The 19,154-nt window shown below is 33.9% G+C and overlaps 1 protein-coding gene across 1 annotated transcript in view; it reads left to right on the top strand.

Annotated features, from left to right (window-relative positions):
* bbg (PDZ domain-containing protein big bang) overlaps positions 1–17,820 on the top strand; it is a 47,663-nt gene extending 29,843 nt beyond the window's left edge. Inside the window, exons 3-8 of the mRNA XM_073087230.1 lie at positions 4,688–4,752; positions 12,755–15,069; positions 15,157–15,282; positions 15,374–15,455; positions 15,544–15,726; positions 16,298–17,820. Coding sequence (XP_072943331.1) covers positions 4,688–4,752; positions 12,755–15,069; positions 15,157–15,282; positions 15,374–15,455; positions 15,544–15,726; positions 16,298–16,464 — 2,938 coding nt within the window. The 3' untranslated portion in view covers positions 16,465–17,820. The remainder of the gene's footprint in view (positions 1–4,687; positions 4,753–12,754; positions 15,070–15,156; positions 15,283–15,373; positions 15,456–15,543; positions 15,727–16,297) is intronic.
* The last annotated feature ends 1,334 nt before the right edge of the window (positions 17,821–19,154 follow it).

Below are 19,154 nucleotides of genomic sequence, written 5' to 3'. Positions count from 1 at the left end.
CTATAGAATCTTAAATATATTATAATATCTGCCTAATTTGTGTTTTAGGGCACAAACATTTCATTGCCTGGGAATCAAACAGAATTCTTTGCAAATCAGTTTACTTCCACCTTAATCAAATTATTCATGCAAGAGAAAAGTGAGCAAAGAATACGGGCAACATAATGATAAGTGGTAACCGGCGCCTGAGGACATTTGCTACCAGAAGAGTAGGTTGTCAATACAACCGGCTTTGAAGAGGTCTCTTTTCACCTTTGCAGAGCCCCTTGTATGCATAATAACATTTTAGTAGAATTTCGCACGAGGTTGCACTACTTAAGCCGTATTGTGGTAATTCAATAGTGGTTAGGTATTCAGGCTTCGGAGTCCGCTGGCATTCTGAATCTAGTCGTTGGCAGTCACTCGCAGACCTTGACATTTTGATGACGATAGCTAATGGCTTGTTGTGCCTCGATTGGACACAGAATGCGGCCTTAACCATTTGTAATAAACAAAAAGTGATTTGTATTAACAACGGAATCTGCCATTTTGTTAATTTATTACAACATTTGGTCAAAGATCAAGTCATAAATATTTCGTCGGATAAATGCTAATGATTTATAAATACTTTAATTTAACTTTATGCATACCAATAATCTGTTTCTGAATATTTGATAAATTAAAAATAATTTGGAATTATTAATAAGAAAATGATAAAACAAAAAAATAATTATTAATTTTGTTAAAAAGTGTCTATATTTCGTGGCAATGTCTTTAGTTCGTCTAAAATATTATTAAAATTTGTCTGAAATTTGCGGGTCATTAACATTATTTGACACGAGAAAAGAAAAACATATTTATAAAAACAGCTATTTAACAGGTGTGCTACTTATAATTTTTAAATCCGAGACACATAAAATATATTTTATTCGATGAAAATAAATAAATATCTTAAGCTAATATTTATTGGTGTCGATAAAAGCCAAGGTGCCTTGACTTTTGAAAATTGATTAATAAAAATAATTCGCACTCTTTATGAGGCGGATTTATCTTTCAGACTGATTGCAAAGTTTAAGAATATTTAAGAGTTATTTTCAATTCTGATTATCTTTGCATTGATTGAAAGTGTAGAATTATTAAGCAAGGAAGCAGGTGTACTGTTAATTTACTAATTAATTTATGATAAAAAAATAATTTATGTAGTTATTAATGTCTTTTAGCTCTTTGTAATATTAAAATTTATAGAAAGTATGTTAAGCATTTTATTACACTCTAACCATAGATTAGTAAAGATACTTCGCCGCCTTGATATTGAATGAAGCCACAAACGGCTTATTAGTAATTTATTTTTTTGAATTCTTGACAAATAAAAACATTTTTAGAGAAAATTTACGAATAAATAACTAATACTGCGTAATTTACATAATAAATAAATAATTATTTCAAACATTTTAGGAACATTTTAGCACGGAGAGGTGGCAAAACTTTTTACGCAACTATTTCAATACTCAAAACTGGATACATTTTCATGTTAGGAGTGAGTAATCTTTACTTATCTATGACTCTAACTATAATAAAAATAAACGATACGAGTAGTTAATGCTATTTACATGTATATATTCTAACATAAATTATTACTTATATAAAAATAACGAAAAAACATTTCTGCCACTCTGTTTATTCTACAAAACTTTTGTAAAATTGTTTTGGTTCTTTCGATATAAATACATAATTTACAACTGTATACTAAAAAGTGGGCCGCTAATAGCAAATACCGTAAAATAGCAGTTAATTCTATTTTTAGTTTATAATCGTAACATACGAGACCTAAGATTATTGTCGTATAAGGTTATAAATCCAATGCGTTCAAATAATACACATAAAAAACTTGTTTTTATTGAAACATAAAATCCACGGCAGTAAATAAAAATGTGTGATAAACTTTTAACTTACCTTTAAGGTTCTTGTAAGGTTAATTCTTTTCAAGATCGTAAAAGTAGTTACGTACTCGTATTTGTATGTTTTCCCTTTCGCTTATACACAGGGCTACTGTGAACATACTGTAAGACAGACACATATTTGTAAGATACATTCCAAATTAGCCCTCAATATTAGCGATGTATCTATGATTGATGTAAGGTAGGACTTCTATCCAATTTATGGTCTAAACGAAGATATGGTCTAAACGAAGAGGTATCAGCGCCCCACTTACTTTAGTTTGAAGCAGTTTTTACGTTTCAGTGGAAGGATCTGGATGCCGGCTGATTTACATATGAGGTTGACCAGCTTCAGGTAGAATTTGTGTACTGTGTATGAAGTTACTTACAATTGAGCATCAGTGACTAATTACCATCAAATGGACTACTTATTCATTTGCATTTTAAATCTTATTTAGCGTATTTTTAGCTATTTAAATTATGTATGCAGTGTACTAAAAATGTAAATACTGGATACGGCATAATAGCAATTCTCATGAAGAACGTGCTTATAGCGTGTTATTCGCACATGGCACGTGCCCCATATGCATTACTCCCTTAGATATATTTCATTTCTTCATAGTGCATAATCGCGTAGGTACGTAGGTGAAGTTAGAGAATTGCTTTATTTTGACTGAACAACATATGCTAATATGACTATATAAGACAAAAACATTTTGTGCTTTAAAGTAACGTGAATTTACTACTGATGTACTGCAGTGGCAACTGTACTAATTTAACACACAAAGGGTTCCGGGTTCGAATCTCAGCGAGACAAAAATCTAAGAAAAATTTAGGTTAATGTTCTTGGTTTGACTTATGTACTTATTTTTGTACCTATATGTGTATAGGTATTCAGTTTCACTAAGGAGGAGACTTTTTCCTAGCGGAGGGACAGAAATTGGTTGATAAAGACGTTAAGGTTGTCAATTACTTATACTAAACTTAGCGGTGGAGAATTATTTGCGTAAAGTTCGATTGTAATTAGCATTTGCCATCACGTGTTTGTTAAACAGCAAATGCGTTTCTTGTCGGTTCTTCTCAGTTGAGGTCAAATGTGCCGATTATTAAAAAAAAATACATTTATAATTTATTAGTGCCGTACGTCTATTACAATTTAATTATCACTTACTATAACGGTAAAAACATCGTGAGGTAATCTACACGCCTGAGTTTTTAAAACAGTTCACAAAGATGTAAAATATCGATCAACTCGCATTTGGCTAGAACCATGGACTATAGCTAAACCTCTTTTATGAAGGAGACCCGTTCCCAGTACCCCTACCAGGAGTTTTTACTTTTCGATAAATATGACTGTTTTGGTATTTGTTTACGTATTTGCCCATACAAATTCCAATCAACGCCCCTAGCGGATTGTGTCAGAACTAGGAAATAATAATAGGAAATAATAATAATAAGTCTAAAAAAATATATATCCGGTTTCCGAAATACCATAATTTTGGTATACGTCTTAAAGCATTTATTCCGGTTGCAGTTTGCAATTTATCTGGCTTGATGGCGTCCTGTGTTTGCCTAAATGTCCTCCTGGAACCTGTTTCTGCAACGTCGCTCCTACGACAGAGGTTACCAGACCATTGCGACTTTAGCACGCTGACCTTTTGTCGGTGACTTTGGTTGTCTTGTGAATCATTCCTTTCTAGATTTTATCTCTTGCTAGCCCTTTTGAGATCGTATTAAGTAAGTTTTAGATTACTCATCCTACGTGTTGTGGCATGTTAATGGTGGGATAAATGGTATAACCATTAAATATTCAAATATTTTTCTATTTTGTTTTCAATTTACATATAGCTACTGATTATAAGCATATTAAATACCTCGAAACGCTAAATATGCGGCTATTTAAGCAGAAAAAAGAAAATTGTGAAGAAAAATTACAAAAGTGCTATAATGGTTCTGTTTATTTTACTAATATAATTATATTTGAAGGTGAATATGTCACAGGGGAAATCAACTGACATGATTAACTAAGTTAATTGGAGTTATATTTCTTGGAGTCAAAAAATATTTCTTTGAATAACTAAATGAAACTAGTAGGAGTGTCAAGAGCTTTAAGCATGATTAGGTAACGGTTATTTAATTAAATTTACTGATATTTAAAAAGATAATAACTATATTCAGCAAATACACAATTATTATATTACTTGATTTTGGTATGGGCGCATGTTTTTTTTTATAATATAGGAGCAGCAGACGAGCATACAGTCCACCTGATGGTAAGTGGCTACTGCCGCCCATGGACATTTATAATCAACCCCAGATAGGATTAGATTTTCCCACCTGAGGTCGGCCACAGATGCGCTGCTACTCCTGAGGACTAAGCTGGAACGCCTCGGAAAAGTATATCTCCCTTGCCACACCCTTCAAACCAGAACACAGCAGCGCTTAACACTGTTGTCATTAGGTAGAAATAGGTGTGGCATGTACATATTTTACCAAATTATTGACGTATTTTAATAATTTGCAAGTTTTAAATGAATATAGTATTTTAAAACATACCTAAACGTGATGAAATTATAACTATTTTTTCCTCAATCTTCTATGATAAAAAGTTTCATTAAATTTTAATTAAGACAGACTCAATTACTTCGTTTTTTTCTGTCTTTATGACTCTATCTTTAATAAAAAATGTTTCTAGTAGATATTAAAATGTAATCTCCAGAGAAACCACTTTTTAAATTCTACAATTGATTATTTTGTTTGTGTTATTACAGGAAAAGAACGCCTGAGACTGAAATAGTTAAACGAAAATCGTCTTTCGAGCGCACCTTCTGGGATGGTAAGTAGTCTTATTATGTAGCCAAATAATATTACTTTTTATTCTAAGTCGTTGAGTGCCAATGTAGGCTGGTATTTATTAAGGCTGATCGACTATTGGCTAATATTAGCATAGTTGCGTAGACTACTGTCTTGTCGCTTAAAGCTACTTAGAAGTCGCCTAATCAACTGGTGCTCGGGTTAATTTGTTGTTTGAGCGACCGACAACCAACACATGTTGAATTATTCATTTATTTATTCGAAATGTCTGTCAACAGTTGTTTCTCTATGCGTCTGTATAGATAGAACTATTCATTCGTTAAAGCTTTCAATTGATCAAGCTATAGTAGGTATTGGGCGACCAGCCTAAGAGCTGAGTGTGTGTGAACTGTGAAATAAAATCACACGTTTATTAAAACATACCTACGCATCTCATAAGAGCACTTCATATTCGTATCTTTTAAAAATTAAAATAAAAGTCTGGGCATTTCTGCGAAAACAGAAACCATACCTATGTTTATTGGTTGGCAAAGATTAAACATAACTTAAATTTTCTGTACGTAAAATTTATAATTGGTATGTTATATACTCTACTTATATTAATTAAAAAGAAAGTAAATTAATTTTTAGTCAAAAAAAGGAAAACAATTAAGGTATTGCAATTATACGTACTTAATCATTACAATTACATTACTTATTACATAAAGATCCTGTTTACGTTACTTAACCGACTCCATATGCCAGTGTAATAATGTTAAGAATTTTAATTTGATAGCATTCTATTTATATACATATTGTTATATAACGCGTGAGCTTTTGCGTGGAGCGGTGGAGCCGTGAAAGTGCACCTTGCGTCGCGACCGTTGACGCACCTGTTCATTCCTTGCACATGCCGTAACGCAGTTCCTGATACTTGGAGGATTTAAGCTGTCCATTATACAAATTTATAGCATTTACCTCTATCAATAGCTATCTTAAATCGGTCTATCACTAACGTAATAGTAAAGTTGTGTAATACGATTAGAAAAGCTCTATTCCTTTTGGAAGCTGTCTACCGTTTCATTATTTTTTAAACAACACTTAGATTTGTTGGAAATATTGCCTTATACAGACGTAGGTTAAGAAGAAGGTTTTCAATTAAAGTATCAATTAGTTTTTACTTCAATGCAAACAGCTCAACTGGAAATGTTTAAAAGGCTTCTAATTTTACACGCACGAGAAGCCATTAAGTCATGTAATTTAAAATTTTGCATAGTAGAACCATTCAAATTGGATTAAATATTATAATTTATACTAGATCGGGTTATGGGGGATTTTACATACTAAAATCCTAGTTCAACAATCTGTAATGAATGCACGTATAAGTTACATATACCTAAGAATGATGCGTGAAGTTACAAAGAATAAAGATATCCTATCTATCTTATAATCTTATCTAAATCATCTCGCTGGCTTGGTAACACAAAAGCGTCCGAGCATACAGGCTGATGCAAAATATCAAAGAATAAAAGCCTTTAAGCAGTAATTGCAAACGTATCGAAATGATGAATGTGCTTTATCTCAAAGCCGTACCGATCACAAAGGGTACTCACCATTGATATAAACTAAAGATATGTTACTAGCGGGCAAAACTTGAAACATACAAAAGCAACCAATTGGTGTTTGTCGACTCCAGTCACTCTAGCGCAGGGTAATATAATTGATACGTATGATAGTATTAAACGTCATTATTTTTGTCTTCTAACCCTCAAAATGCCTTATTGAGCAAATGCGTAAATGTACGAATTATGCGCAAAAATAAACAAGCTTCATGGAATCACATCTCACAAGTAAATGAGAAGAAATGATTATATTTTGATTATTTTTCGTGTTTGGTCCGCCATGATTACGTAACTGACAAAAAGGAGACCACGTCTTCCTTCCACAAGTAAAGTGATAGAGACGCGAAATTTACTTCGATATTTACGTATGAATGATATTAAACACTAGATGTTTTTTTTTTCACATTGTTCCAATAGTTCTGTCCCGTATAGAATATGTAAGAAAAACCTGCTTGTGTGTGTCAATGCGCTCGCGTTTCCCTCACTTTTTGTGTTGTTTAGTGGGCATGTAACGTATCTGTAGTTTTAATATATCATCGTCTCAAAGCCGTTCCGATCACAAAGGGTACTCACAAATAAATTCCCGCGTGGAAAGTAAGGCGAGTTGGAATTCCACGACCGACCATTAAAGTAACGATGACCTGCCCGTCAGCTTTCATTGTTCAGCGACCACTTTGCATGCCACGACTTTAATTTTATGATTGAAAGTGATTGACGATTCTTTGCACCGGTAATGTCGCTTCATCTAAGTTAATTTCGTTTTACGACACTTGACATTGTTTTGTTGGCAGCTCTATCTGGTGCATCATAAGCACATATTAATGACAAGTGTTTGTATTGTACTCTGAAGTACTTTAATACCACTTGTGAGGTATGATAGTCTCTACGTCGTATAAATTATATAACGTCATTTAAATTAGTTTTCAAACATGAGTTGGTAATCTCTTTGTTCTAGAAATGTACCTATGCATACAACTATTTTAATGCAATATTTTCAAATGAATATCGTCGAAGTATAAAGATATGTAATAATCCATATTTTTTTGGTAACAGGAAAATGAAGAAATTGATTTTGACTTTCTCAAATTAAAAGTCCAATCATGTCTCGATCGAATAAGAAATACAAATATTTTGATACGTCGTATTCTTAGATTTTTATCCACTGACCATTTAAATTTGAAATGTTGGAATTCTTTTTAAGAACATGAGAAAAAGCACTTCAATTTTATCGTATGCCAGTGAGGTTGGGTTTTAAAACGAAAAGCATAAAGTTCCAGTTTGCAACACAGTTCCAAGATGGTCTTGTAACGTTTTCTGCAGTTTGGATTAATGAATTCCAGGACGTAACCGATTTCAGTAGCTGGCGTGCCATCGTTAAAACATTTTTTCCGATGTGAACTTAAGTTATACTTACACGTATTGAGCTTTTTACTTCTTAAAATCATTCACTCTGTACATAACGGACGAAGAAAAAGTGGTTTTGTACGAAACTTATTTCTTTATTGTTACCTTCATTCATCCGTCGGACTTGTTAAAATTTTTAATGAACTCGTATTCTCGGTAACGATTAGTGATAAACGCGGCTCGACTGTTAGAGGTAAGCTTAATGTTGTTTGAGGTGTGTCGATATAGCCCGACGACCTTTAGATTTAAATGTAAGATATGAATACTGTGGTTATGTTTTATCTTGTTCGTATTACATAAAACGTGTCACTGGAGAAAGTTAATTTAGTTTTGAAAGTGAAATCGATTGCACTTTCTTTCACTTATCCATTTCATAGCTTCGTTCTCAGTTTTGTGTGTCTCTGAATAATCGGTGAATACACCATTACTTAACCTTTGCTATGCTCGAGCTTTATTCTTCTGCAACTCGCTATTATCTGCCTACGTTGAGATATTTCAGCGAAAGCTTCAATACAAATGTTGAATTTATTTTTCAAATGTGTAATTAATATGTAGACGTTGCAATATGACTACCATGAGAATATATCTTACATCAGAAGGTAATTTTCTTGTATAATCGAAGCGCATTACAAGAAAAAATATATAACCGATAAATTACTCTCGCAAGAAGTTCCCACTCTATGCCTAGAGCCCTACTGTGACGGCTAAAAGAGAATTTAATAAGGGACAAGAATGTAAAAAAATGTGCAAACAACTTTGCGAACACGTCGGAGCGGTTTAAAGGCCGCGTCCGGATTGCGAGGGGCGGCGGCGGAGGGCACCGGCAGCATTCCAGCCTCCGCGGCCGCGGCGTCGTCATCTCTGTGTGCATTCCGCGCCGCTTGCTCCCGTGTGGACTAAAAGAAAGCACCGTCAAAGTTTCACAAAGACTTTTCAAAGTATGCACGCGTACCGACTGTTAACGCTGGACTTTTGAATAAGAATTTATAAGATCGGAAGTAGAGCGCAACGGACAAGGGGCGCCACGACCCTGACATCTGTGGTGCGCGAGCGCCGTCTGCCGCGCTAGCGCTCACGGTCGCCGCCCTCCAACGCCTTTACACTAAAAATAGCCTATTTACTGATCGATGCCTAGCATGATTGGTGTAAGAATATCCTGATCTCAGCAGAGGTTAACTTACGAAACTGTTCTGGGCTGAATCTACGCGCACAGAATTATAATTTAGAGGCCATAAATTGCTATTTGCACCAGAACTTGGTAGTTCTTGCTATGTTTTAAAGAGCTATACAGCTCTTTGTTTTAAAAATGGAGATTTAAATATTTTTTATTTGTATGAATATAATTTTAAATGTTTTTTATATATATTTGTAAAAGGCAAGTGGGATAAGTAGGATATATCATGGAGGGTGGTAGTGCCGAATATTTTAGGGAGGGAGTGTAATGTATTTTAGTGAGGTGAACCTAGATCTGAAGGAATAGATTCATTCGGTGTACGGGTCGAGGGTTGCGGGGGAGTCGCGTGCGCAGCTCGGCGTCCGTCCCTGGCTCGGAGCAACGCCCCCGTCAAGGGCGGCGACGCTGCAAATTTCTGCAAGTCCGCGGCCACTCAGTGCATCGTGTTCCGCCGCGGCGGCTCCGCGCTCGCCGCTAGAGAGTGCTCGCGCCGCCGTGGGCGCACATCGGACGCACCACGCACCGGACCGCGGACCGCCCTATCAAATAACTGTTATTTTGTCGTTAACGGAAATGTTCCGCATACTCGCCACGGACTTCTTGTATCGCACCCAGTGACGTCACGTTGGAACCCAAGTGAACTTCTCGTCCTTTGATGTGCCGGTGCCATTGTTTTGTACACTTTTTTTCCAACTCGATGAAAGTAAATTTTTCATGAATGAACGACAACCCGAAACAGGTTTCGTGAACGAAAGTGTAATGTTATGAATTGGTTCAAATAACTTTCGACTCTGCGGTCGTGTAAGTTTTGACAATGCTGGACACAAGGAGATTGCCGAGACGCTCGATATCTCTTCACGGTCCGTATATAAACTATTGTAACCGATAGATTTTAATTACTGTCTGTAGAACTTTAAAACTAGCAATAAGAATTCAATCTAAATTGAGTATGAGATTCTTATAAGAATTAATTGAAAAATATCCCAACTCTACATTGGTAATATTTGATGCTGTATAAAGTATATTTTATTGATGTGACTATTATTACTTTTTGTTGTTTCAATATTATATTTTATTTTAATTATAAAAATATTGTTACTTATGTTATAATTTACATACTTGAATCAAAAAACGAGTTTACCGAAGAGCCTGTCAATGAATAACCGCTACCATAAATACAAATGTAACGTGCAACCAGAAGATTTTTTATGTAATGAAAGCATGTAATAAACATGCACCTACCTGACATTGAGTGGTCATCGTAGCCCATGGACGACCTTTTAAGGACTACCCTTTTAAGGGTTATTGGAATACCTCATACTAGTAAATCATTATCTTACATTTACTTACTGCTTTACTATACTTTTCGAACGAAACAGCAGCTATAGCAGTGGGTATGTCGATGGTGTCGCTACCTTCCATTCTCAAGAGTTCTACCTTCGAATTGAAATATTTTATATTTACCTGTACCTCGTAAATGAGTACCTACGCCCTACATATGACACAAAATATCAGGGTAATTTACTGAAATTAGAGTACAGATTATTATTAATGTTAATACATGTGGTATTTTAAAGGTATAAGAGGTTACCGGACCTAGTAATTTTGGAAGGCTTACCTGAGATTCCAGGTATTTATATTACGGAATGTAATATATAACATTTATAACATAGCGGTTTCCAAACATTTACCTGTTGAGTTCGGATGTTCAAAAAGATTTGTTTATTAAACAGTTAAGGAAAACATCTTAAAAAACCTACACATCTGAGATTTTTTATTAATTTTCACAAAGTTCTTTGTGATTATATAATTAGGACAATTATGAATTTGATGGTATTTTGTTGATGGAAGAACTTTACATTACGTATTGCGCTATTAGTGTATTAGTGGTTGTATCCTGTTATAATACGGCTGTTGTGAACTGGTTGAAAGGGTATCTTAAAGGACCCTATATACTATATATACTTACACGACGCATTCCGTCTTCAGGGGTATGTGTGGTCGGTGTCAAGTACAACTCTCCATCCTATTAAATAAGGTTAGATTCATTATAAATAACCAAGGATGGTAGTTGCCACTTACCCTCAGATGGACTGCATGCTCGTTTGCTACTTCTATGATGTAAAATAAATAACATTCCTCCAGTACTTTCCTGTAAATTTGGTGAGAAGTGCCATTCTGCAGTGCCATTTAACATATTTGTTGATTCCATAACATAAAAAATGCTCTAGTTCCCGAATACCGGAAATTGGCTGCTTTATAACAATACCTTTCTCACGTGGTCGTAGAAATACGGTCAAGCCACCTTCACTCAAAGGATGTTTCGTAACGTTTTATATTTCCGTTTTAAAATTGAATTCCTTACGTATTCAAATTACTTTTATAATCGCATCGATTGCTTTCCTTATTTTGCAAACTATAGTTATATCTTATATGAAAATATAAAATCATTTGACCTAAATGGTCGTGGCTTGTAAGGAAAACGTTACTCACTGTTTGAGCAGATTTTGTCAGATATGAGTGACCTTTAGGTTGTCTCTACCTATAGTTTGGAGGCTATATTGTGTTGTGCGTCGCGTGAGATGTCCTCTGTATATTTTCGCAACTGAATAAATTTATTCAATGTCTTTGTTCCAAATAAGTGACAATACAATTACTTACAAGAATATCACGTACGTAATTCAAAAGCGTAACTGAATTTCAGCACTATAACACTTGTCCAAACATCGACGTGTGCCTGGTCTGGGGCACATTACTTCAGGCTTATGTATTTACGTATGTATCGTTATTGAGGTGACATTCTAGTGATTTTGTACTACTATTTTAAAATTTATTTTAGTGATAAGAACGTTATGTATACGAAAAATGTGATTGTGTTAGACTCAAAATCGGTCAGTGTTATTAAGATACGGCATTCGCGCTGTTTACATCCTATTAAAGAGGAAAAAGAAGGTATATTTTTATTTTAAAATAAAGGAGGATGCAATCAAGTATAGCCATGAGGGCCATTGAGCACGCGAGATATTCACTTATTGTTTTTTTTTGTCTTCGATTCATTACTGAGCATGAAATAACTTTAAAAAATGCAGGATTTAAGCTATAGTCCGTTTGTTGACCGCGAAAAGTCAGATTTAATATAGTCGTGAGAATACTAGGGAATATTTTCACGCATGTATGATATACATAGGTTATAGCAAGCGACAATTATTTTACTAACGCATACAAGACATATTAAAATTAGTGGTGCATGTCTAGGACTCAAACTCGGATCTCCAGAGTAGACGGTCCACTTTTATTCCTTGTAGATTAAATAATTACTGCTTTCACGACTAAATTAACTAATAATATAAGTATATTACTTAAATGAAATTATAAAAAGATTATTGTGTTATACTTCGCGATTGACATACAAATATTATGATGTTGAAATAAGAGCTTTCATTAAATATTCTTCTTTTAGTAAAGTATACAAAAATATCAATATATCGATGACAAAATACATGGTATAGAAAACATGACGCATCATCTTAGCTAATGTGTTGGTCAACTGTAATAGGATACATAGTGATTCATGTTGTCTCAGCACGAATGTCATCAATAATACTTGCGTAAAACTTACCATCAGTCTATTTAATAAATTATTCGAACGTCTAGTTCCAATTTATATTTTATTCCACGAGGTATTCAAAACAGCTGATACGCCACTTATAATGCAGACAGGTTTGCGTGTTGATAATATCGGTGTTATAGATACAGTAGCCATGCCGCTGGGTTTTAAACAGAAAAAAACACATTTTATAATATTCCTTGGAGGTATTAAATTAGTATTTTTATTTTTATTTCAGATCGAGTGAACAAAAGCGACGCTGAGGACAAGAGCCTATCAAATGATGAAACGCCTCTGCCAACATGTCCCCGACAACCACCAGATGGAGTGGAAACTCCTTCGGAAGCTATCGAAAAGACGCCAGATTTGCCTACCCGTTTACCGCCAAGACTACCCACCGGTTGGCCTAATACTCGTCCTCGATTTTCCTATATCTCGAGAACTCAAGATGCGAGAAGCGAAGCTAGCGTTAAAGACAAAATTGCTATGTTTTCCACTGATATTGCTGTCTCGTCTGATCGATTGGATAAGTGTGGTACTTTACCAACTAGAACACACTCAACTCTAAGAAAAAGTTCAACACCTTATATTAATACTTATTCAGAAGTCTCTTCTCTGGACAGACGGCTTACGAAGTCTCAAGATAACCTTGACGAAATGCCTCGTTCATATAAACGACATTCAGAGAGACCGGAAGTGCTTGGAGCAACAGAACATATAGTCACAGATACAAAAGCAGAACGATATGTAAAATCTGATATTATGAATAAACCTCTATTTTATGGGAGCACAACGACATTACCTTCGGCTATCGATTCATCATTTGCTCGAGCCACATACCATGCTCGTAGTGTAAGTGATGACAATAGTAATAAAAATATTTCCACCCATAAATCCAATTTGGAATATTTAATAGAACAAAGGAAGAAATCTATGTCCAAGTTAAGGGGATTAGTTATACCAGAAGTGCATGCACCTATTGTTGATTTGCCTGAAATTAAGGTTCAAGACTCTTTATCAAAATCTTTCCTCCAGAAGTTAAATCATAATAATATCAACAAAAAAGAAAGCAAATCAAATAATTCAGCAAAACCAATCGTTCTGAATGACATAAAGTGGAAAAGCACTTTTCTTCCTAATAATATACCGAAATATTCACCGGCCTTTAAACGAAAATCTTTACAAGTATATTCACCATCGTCTTTATCAAAAGAATCTACACCAGAACGCAAACTTGCTGATAAAACAGATACACTCAATAAAATAAATAAAAAAACAAGTTTAACACCGTCGGTAAGAAGCTCATTGGACACTTCAAAATCATTATTGTCTAATACGAATATTATGAAGGAATATAATAAAAAGGTGTTAAGCGATATACATGAATATAAAAATGTCGAAATTAAAATTTGCACAGCTACGGATATAATAGATAGTGACAATGACTCTGCGATGAGCTCGACGCAAAGTTACAGATCTTCTGCTTCATCTCCTATGCAGAATATAGAAAACGTCGAATCAGACAATTCCCGTTTATCTCCCAGAGTATCACACTATGCTACATATTCACGCATTAAAACTGACATCCCTACTAAGTCTTCAACGATAGAGAAGCATAGTGAAGAATATGTGAAACGTAATGTATGCCGATCCGTATCGTCTGACACAAATATATCTCTAAGCTCTTCGGCGGGTTCTGCAGCTACGTCTGGTTCACAAGCAAGCTGTAGCTCTTTAGAAAGTTCTGTTACTGACTCCGATAAGAGAAAAGTTTCAAGAACCTATAACATTGACACAATTAATAGGAGGAATATTTTAGCTTCAGCCAAATGTAGAAGTGGCAGAGACCTAAAGCTAAAATCACCGGTTGTTGAAACTAAATTCTCACATGAGTCTTATGACAGATCTCCTAGTCCAACGCATAAAACGTCTGAACGCCTTTCTACACTCACATCTTCGGTGAGTGCTGTAGCAAATAAAGGTGAAAACAGGCGACGCAATAAAGTAATTGCTGATTCGGATTCTGACTCGGACACTGAAGTAAATATTCGACAACGAAAAACAGATTACAAAAATACAAGGTTGAAGAGAAATTTAAGTAATTCGAATAAAAACAAACAAAACGATTCGCAGAATAGGACAGAACCAGATTCGGTTAAAGTGGAAGATGCACCAAATTTCATTAAAGAAAAAATAATAAAAGAGATTAAAAAAGCTGGCCTTGATACTTTCAACTCTTATAATAACAAATCATCATTGACCGAAAAAACTAACATTGAGCATAAACGAACAGACAATGTTACCACGAGTAAAAAAGATTTCAATTCCAATATTGAAAACACTCGACGTAAAGATTCCATTACATTGGATAACAGCAAGCCTGTTTTGAACATTAAAGCTCAGAATACAGTATTAGTAAACGATAAAAAAGATAAAAAATCTGTTCAAGATGTACAACTGTCAACTCAATTTATTAAACTTAAACGTGGGTCGAGTACTAGCGTGGGTCTCATTTTAGCTGGAGGCATTGATTGTGAAGCTAAGGATGTTACGGTTAGTAAAACATCATAATTTATACAATTTAAAGTAAATTAGTATACAATTACTTTTTTAATAGTAATGTTTTCCCATTTATTTTAGGTACACCGAGTTCTAGCTGATAGTATAGCAGCAAAAGCGGGACTTAAACGTGGTGCAAAGATTCGAAGTATTAATGGAAGTACTATGCTGGGGTTAACACACGCACAGTCTGTTACTATTTTAAAGGTATGTATAAAGGAAAAAATAATAATAACAATGTGAAATAACTTACGAGTACGTAAGTGGCTAATAATATTTTCTACATTTAACATTACAGGAACAACGATCAGAAGTTGTGATTGAAATTGTAGACGAAAATCCGGAAAATGTTAGTGTAAAGCAATGCGGCTCTGAAACAGGTAAATTTACTTTCAAGAAAGATTAATAATAATTACCAAGTACTGTATGTTACTTATAAATTATATTAACATGTCTATTCCATTTTAGCGGAGTCGAAGGACTGTCATGTGGAAGAAATTAAAATTAAAAGGGACAACAAAGCTGCAAGCTCCATAGTCACTGTGCTGTTAGAAAAAGCTGGTGGTGGAGCCGGCTTAGGTTTTGGTTTGGACGGAGGCAGAGATTCACCGCATGGGGACCGTCCACTTACTATCAAGAAATTGTTTGCAGGTTAGTTAGGTTTACATAATCAGTATAATGTTTTTGAAGCTATACACAGGGTGAATTTTTCAAATAGGCCTTCAGGACCAAATCCGAAACTATAAGGATTAGCTAAAATTGCTGAAAGGAGTTACTAGGCCGATTTTGATAAAAACTAAAACTGCATCATTCGTTTTTTAAAATATCTTTTTCCGTACCCGGGAACCGAACGAGTTTATTTTGAAAAAAAAATACACCCTCTATATTATTCTACTATCTGATAGTGTCGCTTATAAGGATCAAATTCTGGGAAGTAATGATAAATGACAAACTAAAGTAAAAGCCTCACTTTTAAGAAAATATTTTTTTTTCATATTAATTTGGCACTTAAGTTCCCACCATTTATCAATTTAAATTGATTTGTAAAATTCACTCTGTATATAACACTCTAAATACATATACATAAATTAAGTGATGTAAAGGAAACAAGATTCCAAAAATATGAATAATAATTTTAATTTATACAGATATGAAAACTATTCGTTGTTAAAATTTCGATCAATTAGCCTTATATTCAAGTGTATTGTTGTTCAAATTTCAGGCGGAGCGGCAGCACAGAGTGGTAGAGTGTTAGTGGGAGCTGAATTGCTTTCTGCTGGGGGGCAATCTATGGAAGGATTGACGCGCACCCAGGCCTGGTCTGCCCTCAAAGCACTGCCGGCCGGCCAGGTTGCTCTAGTCCTCAGAAACCCTAAGCACAATGAATAAACCAAGTCACATATCACATGTGATCAGAAGTCTAATGTCCCACGTAAGAGGCTTGTGTTTGAAATGTAAAAATGAAATTTACTTTTAAGGCTTAAGACGAAGGAAAGATAACTGGATAAATTGTATTATACCAAGCATTTACATAATATCTTACAGAAGAATCATAAATTATAGATTTTTGTAGTAAAATGTGAAAATTATTACCGCATTTAATATGCTACGCTTCTGCCTTCATAAAGAAATTTCTTGAACAGCGAGTGTACCCACAACAGTCAGTATTTGCTATAAGTGCGACTTGTACATAGTATTTTATTACGTTTAGATGTTAGGAGCAAAAATCGGTATCGTTAGCTTAAAAATGTATTCAAGACTGTTTCCTTTTGCATTATGATACTTATCTATTTATTAATTTGATTAACGTTATACTAGTCTGGACGCAGCATAATGCTCGCTCCTTTATTCTAGGCATTTTAGTTATATAAAGGGTACAAGTGTTATAGTACCATGATTTACTGTAAGTGCCATTATCAGTTATCTAGGAATGTGCGATCCGCGCACATAAGTGGTTTTTGATTTGAATGGGTTGGTATCGCAAAGTGACTAATAATCCTGCTTATTTCCTTCAAGCAAGCATATTTGCTATGATTCATAAATATTGATTTTATAATTCTAATACTGTATTCATAGTAGTAGAAATAACCCATTTCATCTTTATCATATCACTTTATTTTATGAAAAAGTTATTCATGAGTTTTATAACATTAGGTTTTTTGCAAATTTTATATTTTTTATGAAACCCTACGTAGAATAAGTGTCAAAAATAAGGTGTGTTTGTGGAGAAGAAACTTTATTCGGGGTAAAATTGTTATATTGCTCATGCGCACTACTTTTGAAAACTGGTAATAGGCAACTCCATAAACGCACCTTATTAGTAAAAACATAATGTTTATATTTTCTTGTACTTGCCACGAATATTCTTTGCTTGTAAGCCGCATCTTACCATTAATGTTATAAATATATTTAAGAAACTGGTTGTAAAAAGCTTCATATTAATAGTTCATAATTTTGTAATGAATTTATTTCATAATAATATTCGTATCAGTTAAATATCCATAATATATTGAACGTAAACTATTCATTATTTTTCTTTTATTGTACTTACGCCTAAATGACAGGAGATAAAAGTAATAATAAAAAAACTCATTGTAATTCTTTATATAAGTATATTATTCGATTTGTATCATTACAGCTTGCATTCGATAAGACTTACAAAAATGCAAAAATATGAAGTTATATTGTGCGTAAGTAATACATTATATTTTAATTAACACTTATTAAACACATATTTTTACCATTCGGACTGGTGTTTCTTTGAATACAAATATAACCTTTTTCACAACATCCTGGAAAATTACCTCAGTTATATTTATAAGCAGGTATAACCATTGTAATTTGAATGTTTTATAGTAACGCCACGGGTATGGAATAGTTTCACATACCGTGTAGATTGTCGGTATCTTGCCGGATTGCTTGAAAACGACAAAGCAAACGGAAATGCATGAATTAAATTCAAATAATCTTTCTTTATCCTTTGTTTCATCAAGTTGAATCTAGAGTTAATTTCTTTGAACAGTAAATTGAGGTATGCCATTATTTTAAATTTGAAAAATCGAGAGTACAGAAATCCTTTGCCATCTAACCATTGCTCAAATTTATCTAAATTTATGTTGCAATGGCATTGCAAGACAATATTTCTTAATAGATAATATGTAACTGGGTTGAAATATGAAAATAAAATCAACGCATTATGAGTACTTTGTACATGTTAAATGTCTAAAGGTCCTTTGTGGTACAATATAGCAGTTTACTTTTCTCTTAAAAATCCAGTTTCTGGTCTATGGTCGAACGTTACTTGAATTTAGGTGAGATTTTTTAAAGAACTTTCTTAGATTAAAATGAATATAGCTATACATTTCTTGCTTTATATACTATGAATTCTTACAACTACAATTATAAAATAGGTATATCAATATAAGGTTAGCAACCTAGTTATTATTGTTGTATGATAAATACACTTCTATCTTAATAACTTACATTACTTTAGAACTATTTTCATTTGGTTATAATTTACTTGAAGTAGGTAAGTATAAAAATAAATAAATATTAGCCTACGTTATCTACTTCGAATTACATCTTTGCTCTAATTCAATATCACAGACAAATAATATAAAGATGTTCACATCTTCGTCTGTCGGATTATCCAATATTGACTAAACTATTGAAAATGCAAGTTATTTATTGTCTATTTGTATAATACAGGAAAGTAGTGGAAAAGGACGGTAAAACGAAATAATAGCTTTGATGTCAATATAATACTGCCTTTAAAAATGCAAAATTAATTTTGCATTAATATTGTCATCATAGATTAGTAAAGATTACTCGCTCCTAAGAAGAAAATGTAACCTTTTGACAATTGTCACTGTCATCTATTTTTGTGTTTGAAAGATATTAAAAAAATGTAGTTTTTAGATCATTTACGAGTGAAACGATATTCATCGCACTTTTTCTTCGATTTCGTGTCTTAACTGCGCATGTCGGCATTATTCCGCGTAAATTACACCATGACAGCCATTAAACAGCTGACAGAATAGTCAGCCGCTTAAGTCATTTGGCTTCATTTGGCGTCAATG

Source organism: Epargyreus clarus, unplaced genomic scaffold (genome assembly GCF_041222505.1).
Source record: "Epargyreus clarus isolate Ecla_fem2 unplaced genomic scaffold, WU_Ecla_fem_2.2 ptg000003l, whole genome shotgun sequence".
Taxonomy (NCBI): domain Eukaryota; kingdom Metazoa; phylum Arthropoda; class Insecta; order Lepidoptera; family Hesperiidae; genus Epargyreus; species Epargyreus clarus.
The sequence above is the reverse complement of the archived record's forward strand: the minus strand, read 5'-3'. Positions and strand labels throughout refer to the sequence as shown.